At 43.5% G+C, this 20,171-nt stretch overlaps 1 protein-coding gene across 2 annotated transcripts in view; it reads right to left on the reverse strand.

Moving 5' to 3' along the window:
• Positions 1 to 6,315: 6,315 nt before the first annotated feature.
• Positions 6,316 to 20,171, reverse strand: part of Eprs1 (glutamyl-prolyl-tRNA synthetase 1) — a 72,060-nt gene continuing 58,204 nt past the window's right edge. For both annotated transcript variants that reach the window (XM_028858350.2, XM_028858349.2), the window contains 5 exons: positions 17,968 to 18,141; positions 14,689 to 14,849; positions 10,417 to 10,495; positions 6,757 to 6,821; positions 6,316 to 6,672 (listed from right to left, as the gene is read on the reverse strand). In XM_028858350.2, the coding sequence (XP_028714183.1) occupies positions 6,522 to 6,672; positions 6,757 to 6,821; positions 10,417 to 10,495; positions 14,689 to 14,849; positions 17,968 to 18,141 (630 nt within the window). In that variant the 3' untranslated portion in view covers positions 6,316 to 6,521. The remainder of the gene's footprint in view (positions 6,673 to 6,756; positions 6,822 to 10,416; positions 10,496 to 14,688; positions 14,850 to 17,967; positions 18,142 to 20,171) is intronic.

The raw sequence follows: 20,171 nt of genomic DNA on the forward strand, positions 1-20,171 counted from the left end.
ATACTCATTAAATTCATTTAAGTAATATGGGCATTAAAATGTGACTTCAAAACATTGATAAATGCGAATTTTGATATATCAATGGTAATAAACCCAGTAGCTACTTTAAGCAAACAGGAAGGCAGAAGAAACCCTGAAATTTCTAACAGATTAAGTAACACCAAAAGGTAACAGAACCAGAACGATCCCAATGTCTGTGGCCCTTATACCCAGCATTATGCTTAGCTTTAGCACAGAATATAGTCAAAAGAAGACAAGCCAGCGTGCAGCTATGCCTGTACTCGCCCCCAGGGTGAAGTGCTGAGCTAAGCCCCTGACGAGTGAGTGTCTTAGATCAGACACAAACACTGGAACAGACCATTTCCCACCTGAGAGCTAAGAGTTAACTACAAACAACCCACTTTGTAAAGTAGAGCTGTGTTTGTGTGCACCAGTGACACTGTGTGTCCGACCGAGTCTCCTAACAGCTTCTGCTGTGTTGTATCCCAGAGTAAAAGCAAATTTAGAATTGCTAGGAGCAGCAAAAGACATGACACACCCCGGCCAACACTAACCATCTGACGGTCTTCGTGCCTTACCTTTCTATCTGACAATGACACTTACACACCAGACTGCATTTCTGACCTAGAGCCCCAAGCAGCAGTTTTTATGCCGTGCTTGATACAGCCAAGACATAAGGTTTCCAGTTAATTGATGGTTGTCTTTTAAAGGGGATGGGCCCTGACTAATTTTAAACACTAAGCTGAATGCAGATCTAGATGCTCATCTGTTCACCCCTCTAGCTGGCGTACAACACGGGCACTCTCGGAACACGAATCTGCCAACAGAGGTGGCTAAGGACCTAGCGACTCCAGCAGAAACAGCTGGACTACGATGAAGGCTGCGAAGTTACATGGCGAGGCCCCCAGACTCTGAGAAGAAAGATGGCCAGCATCAAAGAAGTCCCTTCAAGAATTAAGTGATTCTAGATTCCATATTGTGAGTCTTTAAAAAAAAAATATAGCCTTTATTAAGTTTCTGCCCAGTCATATGATTGGGGGTGGGGGAGATGGGGGTGGATACACACAATACAGTGAAGACTCCTACCATTGCTACGGCCATGGCTGGACCTGCCGATCTGTTCTGCTCACATTATAGAACTCCTAAAAGACACATTGGAAATTTCTCAAAAAAACTCTCTCTCCCACACATGTAAGTACACACACACATATCTATACTTAAAAAACCCCTTTCATGGGAATAAAGAAAATGGTTCCACTTAGTAAAGGGCACTCCTTGTTCTCTTCCAAAATTTAGTTTCATCTTGTGACAGATAACCCAGTTAACTGGGTACCCACTCTTAAAGATGTTTCTCAAGATTTAAAAGTATGTTCTGGTCTTCTCAATAACAAATGCTCATAATCACGTTAATATTTCTATTCATAAACGAGACTCCCTACATCATACTGTTTCTCTCCTCACTTTCTGTAACATCCTTCTTGATGTACTGTCTGATACCTTGGTCTCTCTGAGCCGGTTTGTTAACCCAGCATTTTTCAAACATTTTATGGAAACATTAATATATTACTTTATATTCAAACTCAGCCACATCTCAGCTGGATAAACCAAAGTGAGACACATAGGGAGACTTTTCAGTTGCTCTGTAGTTCCACTCCACCTGTCTGAACACACTTTTACTCTCTGTGGATAAAAAGTAAAGAACGACTCCTAAAGCATGCTGCTTCTAAGCATTGCTGCTTCTGCTCACAAGGAACTTCAGACTGAAAGCGATCCCACTGTAGTCATAGGAACAAGAGACCCACATTAAAAAAAACAGGCCCTCTGCTTACAGCACCTTCCGAGGCCCCTCAAACAGGAAGAGCACCTGCCAGACTCAGCCTGTTTGCCTCTGCTGTCTAGAGGGAGGTATTTACCTGCTCCGGTGTTTCTCTGGGCTTGGTCCTTGAGCAGTAACAGCAATCTAAGAAGATGACATAGTTAAGAATATTGAAGAACAGCCCGATGACTCCGGCACTGAGAACCAGCAGGGCCTCCTCCGTCTTCTGGGGACTGATGTACCTTTTGATGGCTTCTACCAGGATGCTGAACATCAGGGCCACAGCAAAAATGGAATTGCCAAACGCCCCACAACATCTGCCCGGAGAAAGCCGAACGTGCTCTTCCGGTGCTGCCTGATATGGCTGGCCCGCACGCCAAACAGTCCGATGATCATGGACAACACGTGAGAGAGGACCGCGAAGGCATCCGAGGCCAGGGAGAGGGAGTTGCCTATGTGTGAGACCACTAGCTCCAGCACAAATAGAAGGATGCTGACCACGCACATGAGGATCAGACGGAAGCTTCGGCCGGAGTATCGCCCCATGGCTGCCGCAGCTCCTCTTTCTCAGGAAGGCAAGAAGAGCTCCTAGCACATAGACTTAGAGATTACGAGTCCTGGATAACTCTCCCCTTCAGCCTTTCAGCGCCTGTCATATTTGGAAAGCACCTTTTATAGGCTGCTATAAAGCCATAAAGCAGTTTAAAGGGCAATTAAGCAAGAGATGTCACGTGAGTCCGGTTTGTGGAAACGGAAGACACTGGCTTCAGGTGTAGACTTGGGAATTGTTTGTTTGGATGCGTTTAATTACAGGGCTTCATGGCTTTCCTTCCTGTAAAAGCTTACCCATAGCCAGAGCTTTTCCAGCTTCTGGCAGCATGCAGTAACAGCTTTAACAAAGGAAGCCACTTGGCATCAACGGCCATATCTTGTTTCCTAGGTGTGCAGTTTTTGAAAGCAATCTGTGTGAAAATGGAACATTCGAGGGTTGTCATTCCAGAGCTATACCAAGTAAAAGGCCATCCCCACTGCTTTGCCCACTGACCAAAGTAAGCACCCCCCTTCCAAGAGTCTTTATAAGAAAGACAAGAAAGTCATTCCCAATGGTCAGGAGAGGTTCAGACCCTCAATCTGGAGGAGGTAGTGAGTGACGATGTTTCAGGAAGAAAGCCAAATAATGAGTTAACTGATGCAAGTTTGGATTCTCACTTTAAAAAATTGCATCCCTTAGGCACTTACAGCTTTTAAAGTTTATTAGTTGTCAAGTATCTAAACTAACAGTGGCCTATATTGTTTGGAATAGCCACCAACTATACAGCTTTTTTTTTTGAATTAGAAAACTGTTTTAATTACGTTTACTGGGTGGGGGTCAGCATGTCTGCGTCAGGAGTACTTGTAGGGGTCCTCTCTCTCCTGTCATCATGTGGTTCTGGCAATCGTCTTCTAGACAGTACGAGTGACAAGTTAGGAGCAGACTGTCTGAAAATGACCGAGTAGCAATGTCTGTCTCCCACGTCGTTCTTGATGCTACAGTGGGTACCATGGTTATGCAACAGATGACTAGTAACTATTACAGGGGTGATCTTTCCACAGCTGGTCAAAATGGCTTCTCAGTTGTTTTATGAAACATTTTTCTGCATCAAGACTCAGATCTGGGCCACGAGCAGTCCGATCAATTACTCCTGCTGTCCAGTTCCCATGAGGCCTTCATGTATGTGATCCACTGACACAAGGAAACTAAAGTTCTTTCATGAATGAGTAGAAACTGCAAAGGTGTGTAACACAGGTGCCCTAGTGGACCCTTGGAGCAGAGTAGTCTATATGCCTTGTTGTCTTCTGCTGCCGTGAGCACTGGGCAAGTAACCATTTTTGTGACTCTAATTGATATAGTCTGTCTCTAAATCATCGGTTCCACACCTGAAGATTCAACCAACTTCAGGTTAAAAACTGAAAACTTCATTTGTACTGAACATGGAGACTTAAACAATGTAGCAACTAATTACACAGCACTGGATGCTATAGATGGCCTGAAGATAATTTTAAAGTGTATGCCAGGAGTTCGGATTGCATGCAAATACTTTGCCATCTCTACGTGGGACCTGAGCACTGGTGCACTTTGGTAGTGGTGGTATCGTAGGGCCAAGTCCTCCACAGATTCCAAGGGGTAACTATGCCTGGCTTTTGGGGTTCCTACACCCTCTGAAAAAGCACCAGCACTTTTCACTTTGGTAGTTTCACACTCACCACAGAGCTCAAGCTGACCTCAAACTCATGACCTTCCTGCCTTAGTCTCTCAAGTGCTAGGATCGTGGAGGGTGTTAAGCCTGGAAGATCAGCATGGAGTTGAAAAGGTTTTGATATTTTAGCTGACCTCCAGCTAAACAATTTCAGAAACAAGCCATTTTACCAGACATAATTTCAGTGAACAATTCCTACCTTAATGTAACTAGAGTTCCTTTAAATAATGACCTGGAGGGAAGGGGGGGGAGAGGGGATCCCAGGCTGTTCAGTGTTAGTTTTACACACCAGAAGCTTAAAAAAAAAAAAAAAAAAAAAAAAAAGAGCTCCTGAGATCTCCCCCCCCCCATGACCTGTGTCACAGTACACAATATAAAATGTACAATCTACATTTTATGTTTTTGTCATGAATCAGGAAAAAACAAAAAACTTTACCCTTTTAGTTTCTACTAGTTTTTCTCCAAAGCAACATACACACTTTTTAGATGACAAACTTTATTATGACTAAAGCCACATATTAGCAGCAACTTCCAGCTGACCCTGTGGTATGAAATCTGTACCAACTGTAGATGATGTCCTTGGCGCTGTTCTAATGACCTTCTTCTACAAGGTAGAGGAACTTGACTTCTCTCCATTTCCCAAGAAGCGGTTTACATTGGTCTAAGTAAGGATGGAAGAGCAGGACAGACACTCAGAACTGCCACAGGCAGCAAGAAATTGATTGAGAGCACAAGTATGTGACTCAGACAGGCATGCTGTTTACTTGCAGTGTGTGGAGGCCAGAGTTCAGCATCAGGTGCTCACTGTTTTACTTTCTGAGACACTAGAGCTCACTAACTGGCTAGATGGGTGAGCTAGTAAGTTCCAGGATCCTCCTGTCTCTGCCTTCCCAGCTGGGACTAGAACTCAGGTCTACAAGCTTGTCCTACAAGCACATTACTCATGGAGCCTTCTTGGGCTGTGTGCTGTATTTAACCTGCAGCTTCCTGGGGCATTTCCCGTTGCTCACAGATAGCACAACCTGCCTTTGCTTCTCATTCCCTTCCCTCTATTAATACTGAAATCTTACTCATTCTTCAGAGCATGGCTCACAACTCTAACCTTCTAAAGGCTATTCTTGGTTTTCACCCTGGGAAACTGACCTGGAAATGAAGTGCTGAAATAAGGTATTTACTAGTTGTCAGAAGAGGATGGGATAGGAGGGTCACAACTTCAGGCTAGCCTGGACTACCTGGTGAGGTAGTCTCAGCAGAGGCACATGCCACAAAGCCTAGTGACCTGGGCTCAATCCACACTATCCACATGGCAGAGATAGCTGATTCCATCAAACTGTCCTCTGATCTCCATACATGTGCCTTGGCAAGCACACACTCCCCCACAAATAAATACATGAATGTTTCTTTTTTTTTTTTTTTTAAAGAATGTACTAAGAAGGCTCCAAATGAGGTACAAAAGGCCTTCCAGGCAAACAGGCAGATAGGAAATAGAGTTTGCATGAGAAGTGTAGAGGGCTGTGTTGAACTGAAGGACACTGAACAGGTTAATGAGCCATATTAGGCTAAAGTGTTCACACTTTGGGCTATTAATGATGAGAACTATAAAATGATTTCAGGGGGAGGAAAAACTATCGTAATAAACTACATTGGGAAAAACAAAAACACTCTTGAAACATGGAGACTGGCGTGGTGGTCTCACACCTACGAAGGTCTAAGCCCTAAAGACAAAGCATCAACAGCCTGCTTTTCCAGCCTAACAATACGCTAGCAGGAGACCGCCCGGGACGACCCCGGCTTCTGGTCTTGTGAAGGAGGAAAGGGCCAGAGATGGAGGATGAATGAGATTGGGGAACATGCTGACCTGAGATGTGGATGAAACACACATCCCAGGAGAGCTCAATGTGGGTTAGAGCTCCGAGCTGCTGTTGGCACACGGACACCTAAGAGGGGGCCAGGAAGAAAAGCCAACAACTAAGAAGTCTGGTGGGGTGGGTACACAACAGGGTACACAGCAGGCGGCAGGAGTCGGGTGACAACAGGACCAGAAGTACCGGGTGTGCCGAGACCAGAATCAGACGTGCACACCAGGCTTGCAGGCTTGTCCTTCGTGAGCTCCGTCAGACCCACATGGTGGGGAAGACGGGAAACAGCCAAGATGCTGGCTTCTTAAGACAGTCAGGGAGAGCGTACCCCAGCCTACCTGACTTCCGATGACCACCCTGTGTGTATGATTCTGCTATTGCAGGATGAACTGAATACATAAAATATAATTAGTTCATGGTGTTTATTACCCAGGCTGTTTACAGAAAAGTATTTCCCACTGTTAATTTAGGCATAAGAATAGCTGTTTATCTCATGTGGTTTCTTTTTAGAACTTTTAAAAAATGAAAAAGAAAAACTGCATCTGAGAAGACATTAGTATCACTGGTTTTAAAAAAATGAGGATGAGCGAGTGGCTTCTGTTTCGTCCATCAGTAACTCCGACCAAACAAGGTGTAGAACTTGGCAGGGTTCTTGCCACAGACACACATGGCTCCTGGCTGCAGCTCACACAGAGGGTGGAAAGGAATACAGAGGCTTTTGGCTCCCATGGACGGAGCCCCAGGTTCCACATCCTGATCCCTGGAATTAAAGAGACAAGAAGTCCGTTCACTGCTGCTGCGCACTGCGGCCTCCTCAGTGCAGGTCTAGGGGGGTCACACTTACCTGGCAGTTGTCTTTTTGATCCAGTCTTCACAGTCAATTTCCCCACAGAATGGAATCTGTGCAATCTGACAAGAACAGAAAAAGCACCTGTCATTAGAACCCCCTACAGGAGCACTTCAGGTCTCTTTTTACCTTTCAAGTAAAAGGGGTAGGTGTCCCGGTTCTTTTGGAGCCATGGTACCTTTGCAAACACTGGAACTTTGCTCAGAAGTAGACAAGAGAACAAAGAATGGTTTTTACACCACCCCAAACCCATACTCGGAAACTAGACACAGACCATCCTTGCAGCACCCTAGGTGCCTGTATAAACCAGCTGTAATGCCATGAACTCTGCTGTAGATCCTCTTCAGGTCCTGACTGCGGCCTGTTTTATAGACCTGTCTGTCAGGAGGATGGGAGGGAGGTGATTAAGAGTAAAATGATTTCGAGGTAACACAACAGTAACAGCTGATGGGCAGGCAGGCCTCACTCAATCCCACATGTCTAACATGTGAGGGGCAAGTGAGTAACTTTAAAGCACAAATGCTTGTAAAAGACAAAAATCACTTTTTATCAGGAAAGTCAACCTTTGCCAGGCGTGGTAGTGCACACCTTTAATCCCAGCACTCAGGGGCAGAGGCAGATGGATATCTGAATTCGAGGCCAGCCTGTTTCAGGACAATCAAGGCTACACAGAGAAACCCTGTCTAGAAAAACAAAAACAAAAAACAAAAACATATAATCAACTTTTCAATTTTTCTTTGAATAATGGGCCAAGTCAAGACTTGATATTTTGTTGGAAGTTTGAAATTCACCTCATATTTGAAAATCTTGGGCTGGCCTGTAATCCCAGCTACTTGGGAGGCTGAGGCAGACGGATCACAGGCCTGACAAGGCCTGCACAAAGCAAGTCCAAATGTGCCCATCTCCAAATAAAAGTCAGACACAATGGGGCAGGACATGAATCCAGTGGTAGAATGCTTACCCAGCATGCATACAGACACTGCTCAGTCCACAGTGGGCCCCAAAAAGGGGGGTGAGAAGGAGAGGAGGAGAGGAGGAGAGGAGGGAGAAAACCTCTAGCCTGGCTTTTCTTTCAATAAAATGAAATGTCTGACAGGTCAGCATTAAGGTTTGCCAGTTATTTTTCATACCTAAATGCGAACTGTTTGCAATAGCAACTACATAATTCCTAGAGATCAGTGCTAATGCTAATGTTGGGAAGAGAAGAGCAGCAGTACAGTGTCAGAAGTAGCAGCTGAAGGCTATCTAGACTCTAGATAATGGAAACCCAAGAGCAAACGAGGGCTGGCTACCTGGCTGGCAGGTGAAGCCAGACAAGGCAACTCCAATCCCAGGGAACATGGTAGAAGGAGGGACGCAAGCCCGCCGGGCTGCCCTCCAGCCTGCTCTCCAGCCTCTGTGTGCTGTGGCATGCGCTCACTCACACCGCCAGCTTCTCATGAATTCACAGTGTTCTACATTCTTAGAGTCCATCTGCAAGGATCATGAGTTCAACTCATCTACAGAGCAGTGTCTCAGAAACAAGCAAGAAAGCTCCTCTGCACAGCCTTCCTGTGCCCTTGGGATCTAGTGAACATGTTTCAGAAGGCTTCCCCTCTAAGAAGTAAAAGCAAATGGAAAGGAGGAAATTACAGAAACAGGAACTTCTTCAGATGGACCTTAACTCCAAGGAAGGGCAAACACTCTTATGCTCACTCAGTGAATATGCCAGTCTGATTTTTGAAATTTACTGACTGCTATTTGGATAAACAGAAGTAATACATTTCTAGGTGTGTCCTGCAAGCCAGGGAGTGGATAGAGAGAATGGGGGAAGAGACCAGTGACAGGACACATTCAGAGAAGTCTTAATACAGAAACTCTTTGTGCCAGGAAAATGGAGACAAAAGACCCAAGAATTAAGCCAAAGTAACAGTTACTTCCCTGTATAAGAGCTGTAAACCCTTAATATTTGCAAACAAAATGCATAAAAAAGAACATTTATAAAATAGTGTGTAATATATAAATTAACAATGGTTGTAGCACATGAAGAAATTTGTATTTGGACTCATAAGTGATTCTGCCAGAGCCTGGTGGGATAGGGAGATAATTTTAGCTACTTAGGGGCTGAGGCAAGAGGACCCAAAGTTCAAAGACTAGTTTAGCAGTGGAGTTCAAGCCTAGTCTGGGTGACTTAGTGAGAGTCTGTCTCTTTACTGCGAAATAACAAGTAGCTCCAGAGGTAGAGCTCTTGCCTAGTATGCCTGAAGCCTGAGAGATTCAACCCCTAGCACGATCAATAAATATAGCAAATAAACTAAAATGAAAAAGAGAAAGGGTGTACTTGAAAAAAATCAGCCAACAAATTAGTCTCCTCGCTCTTTAATAGATAAATAAAATAGATAAACCAATAAATAAAAGTGGAGAGGGAAAAAGTAACGATTTACCTAAATTTAAGTTCCAAAGATCCTTTCCTAGTAAATACACTTTTACTTACAATAGCCTCAAAGGTCACTTGACGGTCAGTCAGCACACTGAAGATAACCCACATGAAGCATGAGGGGAGGGGCACTGACTGCTGAATATAATAGACACAATCTACTTATTTTCCTGTGTTCTTTAGACATGAAACTAAATTACCCCTGCTCCACTGTAAAATCTCACACCCTTAATTTATCTAATACTAGAATCAAATATATGACCCACTAACACCCTGTGAATCTTGTGGCACAAGCCTCTCATCCTAGCTCCTCAGAAGACTGACTGGAGCAGGGAGATTACAAGTTCAAGGATTGTCTGGGTTATAGAGAGAGTTCAAGGGTCAACCTAGGCAATTTAAGGAGACCTTTACTCAAAATATAAAGAAGTGGGCTGGTACTACAGCTCAGTGGTAAAAAGCATGCATCAGCTTGCCAAAGCCTTGAATCCAATCCTCAATACTCAGGAAAAAGAAAATAATGCATGCATAAATCGCACAGGAAGGAAACCCCATGCTCGAAGATGGCCACATAACCTCTACTCTTCTACTAAAAGCATGCAACATGAGTCAAGGGAACACCACAGAACACAGAAAGGTAAAAGGCCAGAATAACAGTAAACCAAAGTCAAGTGCTGAGGAAGTAGGGATCCTCTAGGAATTCTGAGATCATCTATTTTACAGCTCAGTAAAAGAGTCAGAGAGATGTATTCCTCTGCACCAGTAACAAGACATTCATTATTAGGCTATCATTGTAAAAAGAAAACTTGGTCTTTTATTTTCAACAAGGAGTTTTAAAAATCTGAGGAGGAAGAACATTAAACTGTGGTAGAGAGATCTAACTTCTGGCATCTGTCTAATCCTATGGGCTAATTTGTTTAGACTCTGGCCCATGGTTTTCTCATTTGTAATCTGGAGACACAGGACTGGTTGCGTATTTAACACGTATATCAGAATACTAAAGTCCATAAGTGATTCACTCCAATAATACTGAGCTGAATAATATACAATCCTTCCATTTGACTGCTTAGAAAGGAATTAATACAAAGTGTAAGTTGAGGGAGTTTTAAACTATGACTTACTGAACAGTGGTGGAGGTGTAGTTCAGGGGTAGAGCACTGCCGAGCACAGTCAGAGCCCTGGGCCAATGCCTAACACCCCCAGAAAACAACAAAACCAAGACAATTTGGTTGAAAGTCTCTTACCTTTCCAGAATCTAGTACCTTCTGAAAGTCTTCCAATGTATTAGATACAACCATATGAGTTTTAAGGTCTTCAGAAGCCCTACCAAAATAAATCAGAAAATACATAACTTTTCTTACAAATATGACAGGATTTTTTTAATCCCTAGACAAACAAGACTCAATGAACTAGTAAATGAAAGTCAGAAGAACTCAATGTGAGTATTAATCCCCTGACTAGCAGTGGCCATGACTAAGCCAGCCACCTTATTCCAGCATTGCCTCAAGCCTACATGTGAGAAACTTGCCATGCACACAAGAGGCAGCTGCTACTTCTGTTATTGCTGCTGAATGGTCCTGACTCCCACTTATACCACCTGTGGGAATCTGTAATTTTTCTTTTTCTTTATTTTTTGGTTTTTCCAGACAGGGTTTCTCTGTGTTTTTAAAGGTGTGAGCCACCACCGCCCTGCAAGTCTGTTATTTTTCAATTCCTTCTGGTCTACTTTCCCTTCTACAAAATTGGAATAATACCATAGCAGGAAATATGAAGAACTTCCCAATAATAAAACATGAAGGTATGAATAGATCACAACATAGCACAAGCGCGTGCACACGCACACACGCGCGCACACACACACACACACACACACACACACACAGATATTTTCACACCATCAAAACCTCCCACCCAACACTTCTGTCCCTGTGGGTCTCGCTGTGTTGCCCAGGTTGGCCTGGATCATGATTCCCTCACTTCAGCTAGTATGACTAGGTGTGCACCACCATGCCTGGCCCCACCCAGTCTCCTCTGTCAGAGCCTTAGGCTCTAATAATGCTAACAGTAATATTCTCATCTACATTAAAAACCACACATGTGGTGATGAAGGAAAAAAAGACAGTTGTTCTTTTCTGAATCTCCAGGATAAGACTTTGTGAATTCTTAGCGATTGCTAGCTGTCGGTCAAATCTGTTCCCTCTTTCCCCTTCTGTCACATTTTTTGTAGTGAGATAGGATAGACTAACTAGGGAAAGTGGGGACATTTCCTACCCTGCATCTGAAGGCAGTAGGCATGGCTCTTGCACCCTCACCCACCAGCATTCCCTTGACATGACTGTGATCTGGTTTGTCCAGTCACTAAGTTCTGGGTGATGGCAGAACCAATAAAATGAGTGGATCCAGGTTCCAAAAAAGGACACCCACTGGACCTGCAGAGCAACATCACACTGTTTCGTGTAAGAAAGGGGAAGCTGTTCTATGGCTGCGGAACTCCAGTCTTCTCTTGTTTATAAAAGTTTGGTCTACTTCACACAGGACCTCTTTAACCTAAGCTGACATTAAGGAGGCTGGGATGTATAGCTCAGTGCAAGGAAAAGAGCCTGCCTAGTATGAATGAGGACACAGACACCTTCCTCAGCACTGAAAGAAACAAAAAAAAAAACACCAGCCACCCTAAGGAGGACTCACCCCCAGACAGTCTAGGCTCCACAGAAGGAGCCTGTCCTGTGGGAGAAGGGAAACCTCAGGAATTCACGTTTGTGATGGCTATATACTGCTATGTCCTCAATTCAGTAAAGTTGATACATTACTTTCTTTGTACTTGGTAAAATAAAGATCCAACTGTGAACAGGTATGCACTGTTATCTTCTTTTTAAAATGAGTTATTATCTTAATGTAGCTTTTCCTTAGTAATAATATTCTATATATACAAAGGACCTATATTTATAAGCAAGATTGACAGGCATATTGAAAACTGTATAAGATAAAAAAGGATGAAAGCAAAACTTAGTGAAGTAAATGCATGCTGACTGAGAAATTATAACCTGAATTCACATAATCAGAATGACCCCTATTCCCACATCCATACAGAAAAATAAACACACAGAATATTCCAGTTAACTCTCCCTGGATATGGCTTCCATGAAAAGTTTTGCTCTTGTATGTCACAACTTTTTTATAATAAGCATGCACAGTGAGAAATTATAGAAACAAAACAAAAAAAAAACATTGCTAAGAATGACCTACACATAAACTATTTTGATGGACCTTCTAGGTGAAAAATAATAGAATGTGAGTACAAGTGAAAGAAGAGCTGCGGACACTCTCTGCTAGGCCAGGAGTGGTGGCATTAGGGAGGCTGAGGCAGGGGGAACAGGAATCCAAGGCCAGCCTCCAGTCTGAAGCCAATTCAGGCTGCAGGAGACTTATCTCCAAAAACAAACGACAACTTGCTTTATAAAAATACCCATCTGGAGCCTGGGGGATAGCTCGGCAGCACGGTAGCCCCTTTCTGAGTTCGAGGGCCTGGGTTTAGCCCCCAGAACCTACAACGAAACCAGCTGCATGTGTGGTACATGCTGCATCCCAGGACTCCTGGGACCTGATGGCCATCCAGTATAGCCTACGAGGTAGCTCCGGTCCAGTGAATCTTGGCTCAAAAAAATACAAGGTGGATAATATGTGAAGAAGGGCATCGGAGGTCTGACCTGATGTGAACACACACACAAGTCACCTTTTACTAATAAAGTTTTCTATCAAGTATTTACTAAATACTTCTATGTCGATAACAGTCTAAGAGTCTATCACTACAGAAAATAAACAAGAAAACACTGTTCTCAACGAGCTTATTAGTTTAAGCCATCTTTGCAAGATGACTAGAGGAAAGGAAGGAAAAAAGAAAACTGCTTTTCTATCACTAATGATGCTGTTTTTCCAACCTTAGATATGTTAATGAATCACAAGAAAGAAACCTCAGTCAACCAGAAATCTAACAGTAAGCAGTCAGGATCTATAGGTATGAGGTCAGCAATCTCTACTCCTCAAATTCCAGGAAACTGAGAACAGCAAGAACAGGACCTTGGTACCTGAGAGAACAATAAAGGTAAGGAGCTTCCCAATGCCTCACCCCAAAACACTCCCTGTTCCCAGTGCAGACAGACTTCAAATACATCATGTTATCTATACATCAAGCAAATCCTTCAAGACACTTTTATGAAACAAATCTAGGGAGAGCTGCTATTAGCTGCCTAGAAACACCCAATCAAGCAACAAAGGCGAGACTAAAATTAGTTTATTCTCGCCCAATCAGATTTTTGAGACCCAGTGTGGCCTGGTATGTGCTGCATGCCTTTAATCCCAGCACTCAGGCAACAGAGACAGGTGGGTCTCTATGAATTTGAGGCTAGCCTGGTCTACACAATGAGACCCTGTCTCAAAAAATAATTAAATAAACCCAGTGTATATTAGGCATAGAGTATTGTAAGGCAAAAAATAAATATATCATGGGCCACCTTCCCTGACCCCAAGTTTCTATCCCTAGGGACAGTCACCTTGCTCACTGCTTCAGAGAGGCAGAGGGAAAAATCTTACAGGTTACGCCAGCCCCAATGCCTTGACTGTCTCATATTCCCAAAGCAATCAAGAGGCTCTCAGCCTTGGCTACCCATAAACCTCTGGGGAGCTTTTCATTTCTTAAGATTTATTTATTTTTACCTTATGTGCATTTGTGAATACCTGAATGTATGTGTGTATACTATCTCTGGCCCAGTTCCTACAGAGGCTCTAAGGGGGAACCGATTCCTTAAAACTAGAGTTACAGGCAGTTGTAAGGCTCTGAACCCAGCTATGGAACTGAACCCAGGTCTGAAGTAAGTGCTTTTATCGGCTGAGGCATCTCTCCAATCCCGTTTATTTTATCTTTTAACTTTGTGTGTGTGTGTGTGTGTGTGTGTGTGTGTGTGTGTGTGTGTGTGTGTGAGAGAGAGAGAGAGAGAGAGAGACAGACAGACAGACAGACAGACAGACAGACAGAGCACGAATACTGGAAATTACAGCTAGTTGTGAGCTGCCTGTTGTGGCTGAGGGAACCAAACTCAGGTCCTCTGTAGGAGCAGTACCCACTGAGTCGTCTTTCCCGCCATCACTGGGGCGCTTTTGACACACAGCTGCTGGCTGTAGACCACTAGAATTAGTCTCTCAGGGAAGGTGCTGATATTTACTAAAGCTTCCTGGATTCTACCAATCTGTGCCCAGCACTTAAGAACCAATGACTTAATACAAGAACCTGGATCTCAAGTTACCCCCAATGAGTTCAACAACAGACCCCAGTTTCATAGGGAACACATACGTAGGAAAACCCACAAGTCAAAACTACAAATGGAATAAGAAACTAAGTGGTCCTGAAGCTCAGGGAGAAAGACTGCTTCCAGCTGCAATAATCCCCAATCCATCCCTTGTCCTTATCTCAAACGTCAGGTGAAAACTGAAGAAAGGAGACACCAGTAAACCAGAGCTACCTTGTGAAAAGGTTAAGCTGGATGTCTTCCAAAATCTCCTGAAGTTTGGCCTCAGCTTCTTTTTCAGCAATTGTCAACTTCTCTCCAGTATCTCGTCTAACAGCTACAAACTGACAGTTCTTCATATCACGTGGCCCCACCTCAAGTCTGATTGGAACTCCCTATAAAAAAGAACAGGCAGTTAAAATTGTGCATGTGAGGCAAATGGATGGAACTAGAAAAAAATCATCCTGAGTGAGGTAACCCAAACCCAGAAAGACAGTCATGGTATGTACTCACTCATAAGTGGATTCTAGATATAAAATAAAGAACAATCAGACCACAACCCATATAACCATGGAGGCTATATATATAGCATGGAGGTCCCTAGGACGACTGTGGCTTATAATAAATTTCAGTTTTACTCAATTATTGAAAAAAAAAATAGCCAAACGAATGGAAACACATGAACTATGAACCAAAAGCTGAGGGGCCCCCAGCTGGATCAGGCCCTCTGAATAGGTGAGACAGTTGATTGGCTTGATCAGTTTGGGAGGCAACTAGGCAGTGGGACCAAGTCCTGTGCTCATTGCATGAGTTAACTGTTTGAAACCTGGGACTTATGCAGGAATGCTTGGCTCAGTCTGGGAGGAGGGGACTGGACCTGCCTGGACTGAGTCTACCAGGCTGATCGCAGTCCTCGGGGGAGGCTTTGCCCTGGAGGAGGTGGGAATGGGGGGTGAGCTGGGAGTAAGGGGAGAGGGTAGGAGGGGGGAGAACAGGGGAACCCGTGGCTGATATGTAGAACTGAATGGTATTGTAAAATAAAATAAAAGGAAAAAAAAAAAAAAAGAACTATTGTTGGGGTAAAAAATGATGAACTAAATAATTTGTTCAAAACCTTAGAAGGTGACAAGGACTTAAAATAGTCCAAGAGAATTATTACCTGAAGCTGAGAAAGAATTGGCCTTGGTAGAAAAAAAAGCACATGAAGGGCACATAGATCTTATTGATCCAAAGCTGGATTGCATTTGGTTATTTTACCTTCTAGGCATTCTCCAACAGGAATATTAAGGCAGAGGGAAGATATTTTATTGGAATGGATATTTTTACCAAATAAACCAAATCAAAAATTAAAAACTTATGTGGAAAAAAAAAATGTGCATGTGTCTCTCAAGTTGAATATAGACTATTTCATGGCTTTATCTACTGTAAATCATCTAACAGTCAAAAAGCACTCATAACCAAATAAGAAAAGAGCAGGCGACATTCCTGACACACTACAGAACTTATTTCAGTACAGAAGGAAAGTGTCTACTGCCTCTGTTGTCAGAACTAAGCAATCTCTTGATAGAGGACCATGTGAATATGGGCATTCCCATTTCCTCACAGATGGCACGTGGTACATGGAGGAACACAGAGGCAGCTTGAAACCAAAGATAACCCCCCAAAGGCACTGAGGGGGTCAGCACACTGGTACACCCCAGACTCATTCCTGGTAAACGTGTGCTTTGGCTGGGATGCCTTGGCTCTCGATGGAACTCCAGCATGCACAAGAATCACCTGCAGGGCTGGTTAAAGCACTCCTGCCAGGCTTCACCAGTTTCTTGTTACTGGAAGTTAAAGGATAGGCTGAGATCCGCATTTGAAGGTGCACAGACTGTTGGCGTTAGACAAAGTCTGAGAACCACTATGATCTCAGGTTTCCATGAGGGAACTTAAGAATTGGCTATAGGCAAGTATAAGACTCCTGCATATTCAAGTCTTGTGTATTTCCATCTCTGAGGGGACCAAAGCCTTTAAGGTCCAGGGAGACCTTGCATTTGTAGGGTCTGGAACCCTATCTGAAAAACAGTAGGTCTTAAATTTTAGTGAAAGATCCTTTAAAACAGTGATTCTCAACCTTCCTAATGTTACTATCCTTTAATACAGTTCCTCACGTTGTGGTCACCCTCATCCACAAAACTATTTCACTGCCTCTTCATAACTGTATTTTTGCTACTAATATCTGATATGCAGGATAAATGATATGCAACCCCTGTGAGAGGAGGTTCGCTCTACCCCCAAAGGGGTCACCGCTCACAGGTTGAGAACCACTGCTTTAAAACCAATTTAGGGCTCTGACACTATGAAGCAGGTGCTTCTTAGTACAGCATGGCTGCTGAGTAGTTCTCATGTCAAAGACAAAGGGGAACTTAAGTGAAGGCCCGCAGGCCCACTGGACCCTCATGAACAGGTTCCCGGGGATAGAGTGAAAGACATAAAGCCCTATCTTTGGGGGAAGGAAGTAAAGAGGGGAGGGAAGTGGAGGATTCAGAAATAGATGGCATTTAATTCATTTTGGTTCAGCTAACAGCAACAGTTTCACACATGAACTGGCTTAGAGAAGCAGCTGCTGGTATCACAGCTATTCCTAGGTGAATGAAAGGCTGCAGCTAAAGACAAATCACAGAGGACAGGCTGACTGTCTTTAAGGTCCTCCCTGAAGGTAGGGAGCACAAAAAAAAAAGCAGGGTCAGCAGCAGGGCTGATCCTCAGCACAGATTTACCATAGGAGCCATTTTTAAAATGAGATGATAAATGTTAGTGGCTTTGTAATTCGAGATGGTTAATTCTGAATAACCCCAACACATCAAGCATCCATTCTTAAGTTCTACTACTCCTCCTAATTCCTAGACTAAGTTAATATTCTCTATCATAGCTTAAAGCAAACGGTAAATGGTAAAAGTTTGGAAAGTAGAATAAAGGGCATACACTACCTAATAATAAAGCTGTGCAGGAAATGAAAATACACAAAAACATTCAACCAGAGTTTAGATAGGCTTTGAATGCAGAGTTAGAAACAACAGCAAAGGGATCTGTAGCAATGCGGACCAGATGCAGATGTGGAGGGCACCTGTGAAGAGTCCATCATCACCCACACCTCCCGACGCCAGTGACTGAACTCCAGGTACATGCACTGTAACATACCCACCAAATGAGGCTTATATGGTATATAAACAAACACTTGAAGATCATTTTTATTCTAACATAATAAAAACTGGCTTCCATAAAACTTTTAGGGAGACAAGGCACTGTACCAGAAATCAAAGGCAGGACCAAGCACATGCCAAGTGTTCTCCCAAGCTACTCACTCCTGAACCACCACAGAAATTAGTTTATCGAGCACACTCTCTAGAAACCTGTTACATAGTATGGCCTATACTGGTGTTCAGAACTCACAACTATAAATGTGGGGAGGTAATAGAAACCCTTAAGTTGCAGAAATCCAGATCTCCCCAGTGCAGGACCCCAGCGTACCTTCAGCTCCCAGTGATTGAACTTCCAGCCCGGAGAGTAGTTGTCTCGTAGATCAACTCGGACTCGAATGTTAGCGCCATGTAACCGCCGTCGATACTCATTGCATTTTGCCATCAGTGCCTCTCTGTCTTCTTCAGAGAGGGCGTTTGTGATTCCACACGGAATGACCACCACCTAGAGTCCAGCCAAAGACACACCACATACACATAATGACATCTACAATAACGAATCAGCTAGATCCTACAGAAATGAACCTTACAGAAGCAAAAGCACACCCACCAACAGTCTTTTAAATATACATAATATCACTACAATTAAAAACATGCTGCTGGAGAGATGATGGCTCAGTGGCTGAGAACACTTACTGCTCTTGCAGGACCCAGGTTCAGTTCACAGTACAAGACAGCCATTTACCCCTCATCCTGTCCTCTTCCTTACCATCCTTATCTGAGCCTGTGCCCTGCCAGGCCCCTCTTTGTTTCCCAGTGTGTCTCTCCTTCAGGGTAGCCGCTTTCTGTTCTTTATGTCTGTCTGTGACTGACTGCTGAGGTCACATCACCTGGCTGTTTCTTCATCTCCAGTGGCATCTGAGGAGCACTGGAATCTCCTCCCTTTCCTTTTTATCACCTTTGGGAAAACCATAGTTCTTCATCTCTCTGTCACTGGCCACTACATCTCTAAACTTCCACTTTCTCTGAAGACATGGTCTCCCATCTCTCTAAATATTTCTTGGGAAAAGTCAGCAAACCTGACCTAAGAGTTTTAGGAGCTAGGTGGTGGTGGTACATGCCTTTAACCTCAGCACTCGGGAAGCAGACACAGGCAGATCTCTGAGTTCGAGGTTAGCTAGATCTACAGAGCAAGTTCTAGGACAGTCAGGGCTACACAGAGAAACCCTGTCTCAAACCTGCCCTCCCCCAAAAAAGTTTAGGTGTTTAAGTCTGCATGAAGAGAACAAGCAAGGATGTGTTGTTCTGTAACTTGCTGGGGTCTCTCTGTCTGTCTCTGAGACAGAATCTCACTATGTAGCCCTGACAGGCCTATTCTTTCTCTAAACTCTGTATATAAACAATGTTGGCCTGGAACTCACAGAGATTGGTCTGGCCCTACCTCCAATGTACTAGAATTAAAGATGTGTGCCACGACATCCAGCATTTGGTTTAAGTGTGTGTGTGTGTGTGTGTGTGTGTGTGTGTGTGTGTGTACCCAGTGTGGCTAAAGGCACTGGATTCTGTCTTACTTTTATTGCTATGAAGAGACACCATAACCACAGCAACTCTTATAAAGGAAAGCATTTAATTGGGGTGGCTCATTTACAGTTCAGAGGCTTAATACACTATCACCTTGGTGGGAAGCAAGACAGCACTCAGGCCGACATGGTGCTGGAGCTGAGAGGCCTTACATCTTGATTCAAAGGCAACAGGAAGTGAACTAAGACACTGGGTATGGCTTGAACATATATGAGACCTCAAAGCCCACCTCCAAGGTGACACACTTCCTCCACTAAGGCCATACCTCTTAATAGTGCCACTCCCTTTATGGGCCATTTTCTTTCAGACTACCACAGACACTCCCTGGAACTGGCATTAGAGGAGGTTGTAAACTGCCACACATGATCACTGAGAACTGCACCTCAGTCCTCTGTAAGAGCAGTGTTATGCTATCTTACCCACCAAGTCATCTCTCCAGCCCCAGGTCTTTTAGCCATGACCACAGACAGCTAGTGTGAGCTGCTTCCCAGTCTTGCTTGGAGGTTTGATTTAACCTTTTCAGGGCTACAGCATGAAATGGTTTATCACTAACACAATCCTCAGTCTGTTTTCCAGTAACTAAATCTTACCACAAATCAATCAGTGTAATTTCTAATCTGTCTCCAACATGTACTAATTAGTTAATTATCACTTACCAACACTAGATGCATTTCATTTAACGTACTATATTTTATTTAAACAATTCTAAATAATTTCAAAAACTTATTTCTAACAAAGTTTTAGGGCTAGAAAGATGGCTCCACAGTTAAGAGCATCCACGTGGTGGTTTACAACCATCTCTAATTCCAGTTCCGTGGAATTCAATGCCCTCTTCTGACCTTGTTTGGAACCAAGCATGCACACAGTCCACAGACATACAGGCAGACAAAACATTCACTCAAAATAAAATTAGCAAACTTAAGAAAAAAATTAAAATAAGATTTCAACGAAGTA

The sequence above is a fragment of the Peromyscus leucopus genome, chromosome 15, assembly GCF_004664715.2.
Source record: "Peromyscus leucopus breed LL Stock chromosome 15, UCI_PerLeu_2.1, whole genome shotgun sequence".
Classification (NCBI taxonomy): domain Eukaryota; kingdom Metazoa; phylum Chordata; class Mammalia; order Rodentia; family Cricetidae; genus Peromyscus; species Peromyscus leucopus.